Source organism: Protomyctophum bolini (assembly GCF_963924005.1).
Source record: "Protomyctophum bolini genome assembly, chromosome: 24".
NCBI lineage: Eukaryota > Metazoa > Chordata > Actinopteri > Myctophiformes > Myctophidae > Protomyctophum > Protomyctophum bolini.
The window spans coordinates 24203986-24216249 of NC_137885.1; the positions used below are offsets into that span (position 1 = coordinate 24203986).

The 12264-nt window shown below is 43.3% G+C and overlaps 1 protein-coding gene across 1 annotated transcript in view; it reads left to right on the forward strand.

Moving 5' to 3' along the window:
• Window positions 1-12264, forward strand: part of LOC308311384 (dystrophin-like) — a 368975-nt gene that overhangs the window by 117637 nt on the left and 239074 nt on the right. The window contains 1 exon segment of the mRNA XM_080758068.1: window positions 10102-10194. Within this exon segment, the coding sequence (XP_080614194.1) occupies window positions 10102-10194 (93 nt within the window).

The window sequence follows — 12264 nt, forward strand, 5'->3', positions numbered from 1 at the left end:
ACAAAAGCCTACCTACCTAACCACTCTAACCAAAGCATTGTTCAAAAATATTGGCAGTTGGTGCAACTACAGTGAATTCTAGTGAAATCAGTGAGAGTTCAAGTGAAATCTGTGTGAGTTCAACTCAAGTTAAATCAGTGTAAGTCAGTTCAAGTCAAATCATTGCAAGTTCGTATAGAAGTCAAGTCAATTAAAGTAAAGTCGGATTCATAGGAGTCAATAGTCACTATAGTCAGTCAAGTTGGTTCTGTTCAATTCACTGCATATCATTTCAAGACGACGCACTTTAAATCAGATCAATATATTTGTTGTCCATTCGTTTTTGAAACCAGTTCAGATGATGTTGTCAACCCACCCTGCACAAGGCACCACAATGTGCAGCACAAACATGAACGTAGACCATGGTGCCAGGGCTGCAGACTCGGACAAAAATTCGGCCCGGTCATTTTCGCGTGAATTTGGACCAGACCGGCCCACCACAACCAGTGTGCAGATAGCAGAAACTCTACCGCCCGCTCCGTCGAGGCACACACAAACAAACAAGCCCCTAATACCACCACTTTTACAGAACAACATAAATGATACAAACCAACAGACAACTACACAACCTTTGTAAAGAGGGTGTATTTGTCACTCACTGATACAGGTACAGTGAAATTATAATGATGGCACTGGCAGAATGGCAGCACGCCCGGACCTTTCCTGGTGGCCTGCCACCTATTGGCCTGCCTGCCTGTCAAAATAAATAAAAAAAAATATATATATATATATATTTTTTTTTAATCATGACGGCCCCCTACGGTCGCGGCCCACCGGTATGACCTGTGGCCAGTCCAGCCCTGAATGGTGCTACAGACAGACCAGAGGCATAGTGGTAGGATTTAAAACAGAATATCAGAATATCCAGAAATGATTACAGTATATCACATCTCACATTATAGGCTACATAATTGCGACGGTAGGTCGCAGATTACTATGAAAACCTGCAAAACCTGTCCGTCACTCCGTCCATTATGTTACATAATTATGGTATTATGGTAATTTGGTATGAGCTATTTATTATGAAAATGTAATAATAACCTAATGGCTCTTTTTATGAAGAAACAAAAAAGTTTTGTCTGTCATGCATGCAGAACAAATCATTTTTATAACACATTTGATTCAGAATAATGAGTAATGAGAGAGGGTATTATGGCACAAAAACAGGCCCTTGTGAATAATCCCTCAAAAGGTTGAATGGCTCAGCTGGATGGCAATAAATCAGAATATAGGCTGAACTAAACTGACAAATATAACATCATATATACTGTATACAGTGAGTGCCGTCCATGCGTCAGTGGTTAGAGACAGCTTTGGGATAGTTGATTGAAGTGGCATGTACAGTCCAATCTGTATGGTGCAGTCTGTTAATAAAATGTAACTTGTAATAGGGTGAGAACTTAAGATCCAGTAGAACTATAAGACAAGTCATTTCATGTTTGGTTGCGCTCGGGTCTTGTTGTAGTGTAAGATCCAGCCATCATGACGCCATCAAGGCCCGCCAAAAAAACACATTTTACTCGACTAAATCAGCTGTAGATTCAGTCGACTAAAATCATATGATATTTGACCTACAAGCTCACAACTGTTGTGAGCTTGTAGATCAGCCATTTTCAGCACGTAACCGAGCATAACATGACTTGCCTTTTAGCTCTACAGGATCTCTTCTCCACCAGTCCGTCCCTGATTTTTTAGTCTAGTTTTCATTTGTTGACTAAATCTTATTTCGGTTTTATTCCGTATTCGTCCGTGAAAAGAATGTAGTCGACTATCATTTTTCGCCATAGTTTTAGTCGACAAAATCAACACAATAGACTAGAGGGTATGCGCATGCTTAAAGTAAATGCCAAATCGAGTGGCAATAAAGCAACTTGCAAAGTGAGTTTAACATTGTTTAACCCATTCTGAACGGGAACCCGTTTTGGTGTTGTTGGCATCATGTTATGCTTTAGCTATTGAAAAATAGCAGATCTACAAGCTCATAGCGCGCCACCGAGTGGCGCGCTACGAGCTTGTAGGTCTGCTATTTTTGAAAAATCGAAGAACGACTGACATTTTTTAGAATCTGATCTCAGGTCAGAATGGGTTAATCAGACCAGTGTGTGTCCAGTGGAAACCTCGTATGAATCTGATCTCAGGTCAGAATGGGTTAACATTGTTTAACATTGTTTAATGCAATCAGATGGGACTTTTCTGTGTGGATGTATGGGTTGTCAAGGCCAGAAAGTAGTTTTTTGCCACTCAGTAGGCGTTGCTGCGTAACCTCCGGGTTTGATGATGATGTCACGCGCATACCCTGATGATGATGTCACGCGCATACCCTGATGATGATGTCACGCGCATACCCTGATGATGATGTCACGCGCATACCCTCTATTGTGAAGTGTCTTTAGGTAACTGTGGTGTGGGAACGCTGCATTTGCATCGTTATTGATCTGCGTCGCAGCGCTAGCATTTTGACCTCGTTTTCAATTACTTACACTGCTTCTCTTGTGTGTGTGTGTGTGTGTGTGTGTGTGTGTGTGTGTGTGTGTGTGTGTGTGTGCGCGTGTGCGTGCGTGACAGAGAGAGCGAGAGATGGCACTAGTGGCCAAGTTTTTTTTCTTTTTTTTTACCACCAGGATGTCTGGGGGGAGAATGATACTTTCCAATATTTTGTAATTACCGTCCTAATACGACTTTTGTTACAGATGAGACAGCCAGTTTGGCAGGAAAACAACAAATGATACACTGCTAATTGACATGAAAAAAAGAAAAGCGAGGCATTGCTTATAGACAGTGACATGAATGAGTACAGTGCAGGCGGTGTCCAGTACAACAGTATTGACGATATGAATGAGTACAGTGCAGTCGGTGTCCAGTACAACAGTATTGACGACATGAATGAGTACAGTGCAGGCGGTGTCCAGTACAACAGTATTGACGATATGAATGAGTACAGTGCAGGCGGTGTCCAGTACAACAGTATTGACGATATGAATGAGTACAGTGCAGGCGGTGTCCAGTACAACAGCATTGATGATATGAATGAGTACAGTGCAGGCGGTGTCCAGTACAACAGTATTGACGATATGAATGAGTACAGTGCAGGCGGTGTCCAGTACAACAGTATTGACGATGTGAATGAGTACAGTGCAGGCGGTGTCCAGTAGGGCTGACCCAAAAAAATCGATTAATCGACGTTCAATCGATACGCACGGGAATCGATTTTTAAATTTTGAATCGAATAGTCATTAAAAAAAAGCGGCCGCTTTTGGTCCGCGAGACGGCCCCATTTGGTCCGCGAGCCATGCTTGCGCCTCGCAGCGCCTCCTCTTTCCCCGTGTTAACAAGGAAGGCAAGCGCATGCACCACAGCTCAGTGGACATTAAATATAGGCTACCATGTTTGATAAGTCATATAAAAACATTACTTACACGAAAATGAAAATATAAACTTCACAGATTATAGATCACTTGGAATTATAACAATCTGTTGAGTATTGCCTGAATAATGACACTATAAAATCTCAACTTTTATCGATGAGCCATTGCGCTGCTTGGATTCACATGGTGAGTGCGCTCAGTGCACCGAAGAATTGATTTTTTTTGCTCCTACAGACCCAAACCAAAACACCTTTTCTCTTTGGCATTTAATTGCACCTGATCGTATTATTGTAATTATGTTGCCTATACTATTTGCCTGTGTTTTGTCTTTTAATTATGCTTTTTTTTGTGCGCCAATGGTGATGCAATGCTCCACTTGTTTCAGCCTGTAGGCCTACAGCACTTTGGTCAGCTTTTATTGTTTTAAATGTGCTATATAAATAAAGTTTGATTTAGGCCTATATTGGAGCAGGTGCTGGCAAATAACTAATTACTGTAATGCAGTGAAGTTGCGCAAATGTCAACTCAATTAGCAAGCGGAGCTGCATGCATTCTGCACTGCAGTCTGCAGATCTCTTCTTAGAGTTTACTTTAATATTATGGTTTACTTTCAACCATAAACCATAATATGATTGACAAACCTTGGATTATAATTCTTCATCGACCAACAGCGCATGCAGCATGACTATGAGGTAAATTTAACTATGTGGGATTTCTCCGGCATCGCATGTCGATAAAAAAATGGGATTTCACTAGTGGCATTATTCAGGCAATACTCAGATTGTTATAATTCCAAGTGATCTATAATCTGTGAAGTTTATATATTTTTTCCCATACGCACACTCACAGTCACATTAACTTTATGATCAATCAAATCAACCGTGGTTGATTTTATTTCTGACAAGTGTCAGGCTTGAAAAGTTAATTCATGTTACCGTTCGTTTACAATTGACAGAGGAGTTTGGATTATATATATTTTTATTTGATGGAGAGGTAATGCCTGTCTCAGGCAGTTGACTTGTTACGGTCGGATGTTTTATTAAGCCTAATTATTTGTGCGTCACTGCTTTCATGAAGGCTGCAACTGTTGTTGCTTATTGTTTAAAATAAATGAGACCAATAATAGCATGCCTTTCTCTCCGCTATATCGTTGTTTAAGCCAAAGAGTCACTGCTCGCATCGCGCGCGCCGCGCGCCTCCCCCGCCTCGCGACTCGCACCCCCCCCCCCGTTGACGTTTCGAAGCGTCGACGTTCGAAACGCGGGAATCGATTTTGAATCGATCATCAAATACGGAATCGAAGGTCAGCCCTAGTGTCCAGTACACCAGTATTGATGATATGAATGAGTACAGTGCAGTCGGCGGTGTCCAGTACAACAGTATTGATGATATGAATGAGTACAGTGCAGGCGGTGTCCAGTACAACAGTATTGACGATGTGAATGAGTACAGTGCAGGCGGTGTCCAGTACACCAGTATTGATGATATGAATGAGTACAGTGCAGTCGGCGGTGTCCAGTACAACAGTATTGATGATATGTCTCAGAATCGGCTTCATCGTCAGATCACGGGTTTACAGAGGGAGAGAGCGGCGTAAGGAAAGGAGAGGCAAAAATCCAAAATGTATACATATTCATGGCACAAACCAGCAGACACATTCAGTATGTATACGGTCTTTAACCCATTCTGAACGGGAACCCATTTTGGTGTCAGCATCATGTTATGCTTTAAGCTATTGAAAAATAGCAGATCTACAAGCTCGTAGCGCGCCACCGAGTGGCGCGCTACGAGCTTGTATGTCTGCTATTTTTGAAAAATCGAAAAACGACTGACATTTTTAGAATCTGATCTCAGGTCAGAATGGGTTCATCATACCAGTGTGTGTCCAGTGGAAACCTCGTATGAATCTGATCTCAGGTCAGAATGGGTTACGGTTAGACATACAATAGCATGCAACGTGGCGACATTCCACATTAGCAGCAGCAGCTGTGTACATGAGCAGGAGGGGACCGAGTACAGAGCCAGGAGGTCCCCCTGGGGGAAAACACTAGTGGAACAGAACAGGCATCTAAGGCAGTACGCACAGCAATCCACCTTTTCACCTCCACCAGGCCTAGTCTTTTACTAGGGATGGTTTCCGATCCGATCCGATCCCAATACCACAATTTCTGTGTTAGCCGATACCAGAGAATAATAATACAAAACGAGGAAAAAAAAGATCTTATTTTGAAGTCCACCGACCGGGGGAATAGTGTTTATAGCTATCTAGCTATATATCTCGTGTTGTGTTTATAGCAGACTCCTCACTCAAATGTGCACTTGCAGTTTGGGGCAACTCCAAAGCAAACTCCACACGCCCCAGCATTATATTTACCTGCCATAGTGTCCACCCTGTGTCGGATCTGTGGTTAGACTGGCATATTTGCCGATGCCGATATGAACCGATATGACCAAATAAGGGGCCGATCCGATACTTTTCCGATACAGTATCGGGACATCTTTTACTCAACTCACTGGTAGTCAGAGAAACGGAAGCAGCAACGGGCACTTAGCAAGTCCCAAAGACACAAACACAATTACTGTACAGCACTTAAGTTGTCTCAATTAAAACCCATTATTGATTTGAACCACTTAAACACTTAGTTGAACCCCGGCAGGGCTCAGTCCTCGACACTCAATAGACATGCTACTGTAGGCTCATTGTTTAAATAGTATCCTATTGTTTCAATGTACGCGGCACATTTTTTGATAGTATATTCTTAGTCTTGGTTTACCTGTGATCTTATTATTAGATTACTGAGGCTCTGCACAGCTGGCTCTCTGTCTTTGATGTGTGTGGTACCTTGCTCATTATAACTTAAGTCACTGTGGGTAGTGTGACTTAAGTGTCTGCTTAAGGCCTAAATTGTAAAAAACGTCTGCCGAAAATAGCTTGTGTGTGTGTGTGTGTGTGTGTGTGTGTGTGTGTGTGTGTGTGTGTGTGTGTGTGTGTGTGTGTGTGTGTGTGTGTGTGTGTTGGTGATTGGTGGCTCTTTGGTTATACACAAATCAGACATTAGTGAGTCGTGAGATTTTTATTTTACTTTAATCCATGCACGCAGGCGGAACCGTCTTCAGTTCTCATTTCACAGGGAAGCTTTAATGCGCAGCGAGCAAACTGTGTCATTTCTCAGACAGTGCCTTGGTGTTGTTGTGACAGTGCACTGTCTCAAGCTGTCAGAGAGAGACACACACACACACACACACAGTGACACACACACACACACACACACACACACACACACACACACACACACATAGTGCACTGTCCCAAGCTGTCAGCTAATAAGTGTGAAATCACCATGCGCTGCCGCAAGGCTGCAGCCTCATCTTCTCAGTTCTCATTTGGAATACAACTCGTGTATCTGAATTATTATGGCTTTCTCCAGCAGCCAATGGAGTTTGCATCAACCCGCAGACGAGCTAGCACACTGGTGCGTGCGTGCGTGCACACACACACACACACACACAGAGGAACATATCGCCGATGTCGGGGAATAAAACCTGTCTGTCTGTCTCTCTGTCTGTCTGTGGTACCACGCATTGACCCCTGCAGCTGGTTGGGGTCACATATTAGGGCGACGACTACCCAGTGGATATTACGCCCGACTCAATTATAACCTGGATTGAGGCGCAACTATATGGTTTGTCCGCGAAAGGATACAACCGGCACTCCGTGCGGCAACAAAGTTTCCAGAGACAAACTGGCATGCCTTTGGAAACGTCGTACGGCAAAAGCAATCGATATCATCATGAACAACAGCCGTGTCCTTGAGCCACCGCCCGCTGTTACGTAACACAGCTACTGTACACGATTATTATATACGGCTAAATCCCACCACTATGCCCCTGGCCACGCCCCCCATGGCATAACGCCATTATACCCTTCCTTTCACATGGCGAAGGGGGACTGGCCGTCCCAAATGTGGAGTGGATTTATGCAGCGACTGTAGTCTAACCCGCCTGCTACACATGCTCATGGTGCTGGGATGGTCCACGCATCACTCCTACTGGACCTGCACTGCAGGAGGAAGGTCACCCTGGCTGCTGCAGACCAGAATAACTTCCTGGGCTTCATAGGAGGAAAGACTCTGGGAAACCTGACTCGCAAATAAGCCAAGGGCTTCGGGGCTCTGGTCTGATTGGCCAGATCACAACGACCTCTGCCTTCGGACATGAGTCCAGCTAAAAATGGGCAAAAAAACAACGAAAATGTGCTCATCGTCCCCGATGGATTAATTACAGACTCCAGTCTGGTAGTGGATGCTACCCTCACCCACCAGGGAGGAAACGGCTAGAAGGGTTCTTTCTGCTTAGCACCAAACAGACCCAAGCCAGACACAATTGGCGTGGACTTCGACTGCATGCGGGGAAAGTTTGCTTGTGTCTGTTTAACATTCGATGTACAAATATGATGTTACTGGGCTGGATGTTTTAAAATGCACCATCAAAGCAAGACTGCAAGTATTACCAACCAAGTATACAATCTGTCAATCTGGTATCCCGACATCCACACTCTAGTCTGTATGAACCAGCATGACTCTGAACAACACCTAGAATCCATCGCACACATACTGTAACAAATGGATGTAATGCTTACAAAAATGTACAGTATATACCGTGTTGCTCGCCACGACCGTATTGTTAACTTAGTGTCTGATGCAGTTTGAATATATGTGTATAGATCAACAATGTATAAACATTCAAGAGTGTTACCAGATTGGTTTAGCTGTGCATGCGATGTCTTTGCTAACATCCCAAATACGCCTGGTGTTGTTTTTGTTGACACCAGTCACAAGGAGGTCCTGATTCTGGAGGTGGGCTGTGTCTTTGATCTGTGCATGGACCAGGCATTCCAAGATAAACTTTCTAAGTACCAACCATTACTTGGAATCATAACACATCTTGGGTATCGATGTAGATTCGCCATGCATGCTGATATTCGGAAGCCAATTGGCCACGCACACAAACTGACCCTGAGTGGCCTAACAATAGCTGGCACGACGAAGAGCAAAGCCAAACAACTTGCCAAACACTGCTCTGTTCCGGCTGTTATGGGCAGTTTGTCTGTGTGGAGGAGAAGGTGCCATGCTTGTGTATCCTAGGTGCTGTCAACCCCGTTGTATTTGCTTCCCTGTTAAACTAATTGTACTTTGCGCACTCAAATAAAGAACTTGTGTGTGTGGGTGTGCGTGTGTGTGTATGTGTGTGTGTCTGTCTGTCTGTCTGTCTGTCTGTCTGTCTCTGTCTCTGTGTCTGTGTCTGTGTCTCTGTGTGTGTGTGTGTGTGTGTGTGTGTGTGTGTGTGTCTGTCTGTGGTACGACCCATTGACCCCTGCAGCTGATTCGGGTGGCACACACTGGCTAAAAGGGCCTTTCGCACTGAGCAGGACAACTTGTTGTTGAGCAGCCTGCACCGCTCAGTTCACATGGGTGTGATTTTTGGGTGTGACACCCTATACTGCCTACTTGTCTTGATCGCTCTACAGCGACACACGGAAGCATCAAAATGTCCAAAACAGTTACTTTTCATAGCAAAAGTAGCAGATCTACAAGCTGGATGTGCGCCGCGAGCTTGCAGATCTGCTACTTTTGCTATGAAAAGTAACTGTTTTGGACATAATGGGGTTTTGCACCCGACAGAGATTAAATGGAGTTTGCCGCACGCACGCACGCCACGCACACACATGCACGCACGCACGCGCATCAGTGTGTGTGTACTGGGGCGACTGTGGCTCAAGAGGTAGAGCAGGTCGTGAATGTAATGCACAATCTATGTAAAGAGCCTTGGATAAAGGCGCTATATAAATGCCCCATTTACCATTTACTGCTCGTATGCAAGTAAATCACGGTTATTTGGCCTGGACAACAATACAATATACACACAGAGAGAACACATCCAGACATCTAGCTATACAGTACTGTACACACACACACACACACACACACACACACACACACAGTAGCATCTTTCATCTTCTATTAGACGGTGTTTAAATTGACGTCCCCCCCCTATCCCTGTGGGGAATTGAACAATGCTATTTTCATTTTTCATACAGTTAGGTACCTCATGTTGTGATTTAATAGTAATGCAGGATATGAATAGCATTGTTTGTAGATCTATCTACCGTATGACAGACCTTTCTTGAAAATGTTGTGGCGTGATATGTTATTATTACAAACGGAAAGATGGGGTCCGGTCGCTCAGAGATCTAATCAATCATGAAATAAAAAAAACATGATACTATTTGACTGTATGTAATAACTGTATTTAATAAATTGTCATATACAATATAAGCACATACATACAATGAGCCTCATGTGGTTCCATTTGGTCCCATCTGGACTCTCCAATATTAGAGAGTCCAGATAAACAATCAAAAATAATAAATAAAATCAAACATAGCCCAACATAATGCATGAGGTCTCGGGTGGAAAAAAACCTCATTATTATGTTGGCTATTTTTGAACTTTTTTTTTTTCAAAGAATAATAGATAATTAAATTGATGTTATGTCAAGTTGTGAATGTCTGTGTCGTAAAGTGTTATTATGTATGACGATCTGAACCAGGTGTTCATAATCTTGACCTTCTCTTTGTCCCTGTGTGTGTGTGTGTGTGTGTGTGTGTGTGTGTGTGTGTGCGTGTGCGTGTGCGCAGACAGGAAAGCCTCCCATAGAGGATCTGTTCTCAGACTTGTGTGATGGAAGGCGTCTGTTGGAACTGCTGGAGGGACTGTCTGGACAGTCGCTGGTAAACACACACACACACACACACACACACACACACACACACATGAACACGCACACACATTCTAGTCTTTTTTTTTCTTTTTTTAATATAGTTTTTATCCCACGATTTTGTAACCCATTTTTCACCCCTGTGTCAATCATCTAATGTGATCCTGGGCTCTACACACCCTCCACCAACCTAGTCCCCATATATGGGGGACAAGGGGAGAGCAACGGACTTGAACTCGTGCTTCCTTCATGCCTGAGTGTCCAAGTTGCTCCTTTACACCTGACAGGGGGGAGTTTCCCTGGTTGGACGTAGCGCGTGGAAGGAACACGTTATTCCAACCAGTTCCTTTCCCCTCCATCAGGCGCCCCGGCTGACACACATTCTAGTCTTAATCGAACTTGTATATCCATCCATCTGTCTCTCTCCCTCCCTCTCTCTCTCTCTCTCTCTCACCTTAATCACGCTCTACACTGCTCTTTTCGTGTGTCATTTCCTCTGCTTCTCTCCTCTCCATCTCTCTCCTCTCGTACCAGTCTTCTCTACCTCTCCCCTCTTTTGTTCTCTCCTGCTCTCCTCTTTAATACCAGGGGGGCAGTCAGAGTTATTTTGTGAAGCCACCAAGGAAATCGTGACTTCCTGAAAGTTCATATAATGGCCTGTTGTGGCGCTGTCATTGGGCCCAAAAAAACCCATAGCTCCATAGAGCTCCATGTATTTGGGCCCAACTTCACCTAGACTGTATTACCTTAATAAACATGGTCATGAATACTTTCTTCTTCCAGTCACTAGTTTAAAGTCTCATTTCTCATGTCATAATATTCTTTTTGGAAAATTATGGTCCCATTTATTAAAAAAATGACCATAAAGTCGCGTATGTTCTGAGGGGCATGGCTACTGTTACAGTCTATGATCGGGAGCCACCCCCTGTTCGAGTCAAAATATAAACCAACGAAGAAGAAGGGGGGGAAGTCCCGCCTCGTTGTCTGGGCCAGCCAATGGCCAGCTGCGCCCAAACGGATCTACAAGGACTTGACAGGCTTCATCTTACGTCCATATAAGACCCGGAGAACGCTTTGTCCATATTTTTTACAGTCTATGGTTAATTCAGCTCCTCCTCAAAAAACCGTGCAAAAGTTAATTTTATTCCTTAATATAATTCAAAAAGTGAGGATGTACTTTCATATATCCTCAATGCATTGCACATAGAGTGAAATATTTTAGTTTTAATCGTTAGTTAGTTAGTTGATGATTATAATGGCATACAGCTCATGAAAATCAAAGAAAATCTCAAAAAACATTATTTTCTTTTATGGAGAAATGTCGACCATCTGAAAAGCATATTAATGTATGCAGTCAATACTTGGTCTGAGCTACAGTGCTTTTGAACAATTAATGAATTTGTATTGGTGCGTCTTATGTCTCACGCCTTCCTCTTAAAGGCGTAGTGAAATGAAAAAAGACGTTTTTCACACTTTTAGACCATATCCGTGGTCATCATATGGGCATAACTAACAATGGATGCCAAGAAAATGGGCAAATTCTCATTTCTGTGTGTTTTTATATCAACAGTCCATAGCAATATTTTTTTTATTACCTCCTGAAAACGAAAACGTGCTGCGTGATGACGTGTAGAGATACACATCGATAAAAGCCAATAAAAATGAAGCTCACCCGTTTAATTCCCCATATCGGCACATCCGTGCAGCACAGCTGCTACTGATTACAGAAATCCTCCGTTTTTATTCCCATTCAAGACAGTGTATTGCTCGGTTTCAACTTAATCATCACGCTAAAATATGTATCTGAAAACATTATAGGGTAGAAATAAGCCACATAACAGTAAACTGGTACAGCTGGCCAACTATCTGATTTGTAAACAAACACACGCCACGCTGCTGAGTATTGCATAGCTACCGTCCCTAGCTACCGTCCCATCGCCTGAAGGGATGCGACGCTCTGATTGGTTCAGAAACTTCAGACCGGTGTTTCATGTTGAAACCGTCTGAAACTTCAAAATAAATGTATCACCATTTCCGTTTCCCTACACCTTTAACAATACAACCTAGATTCTCTGTGGGGTTC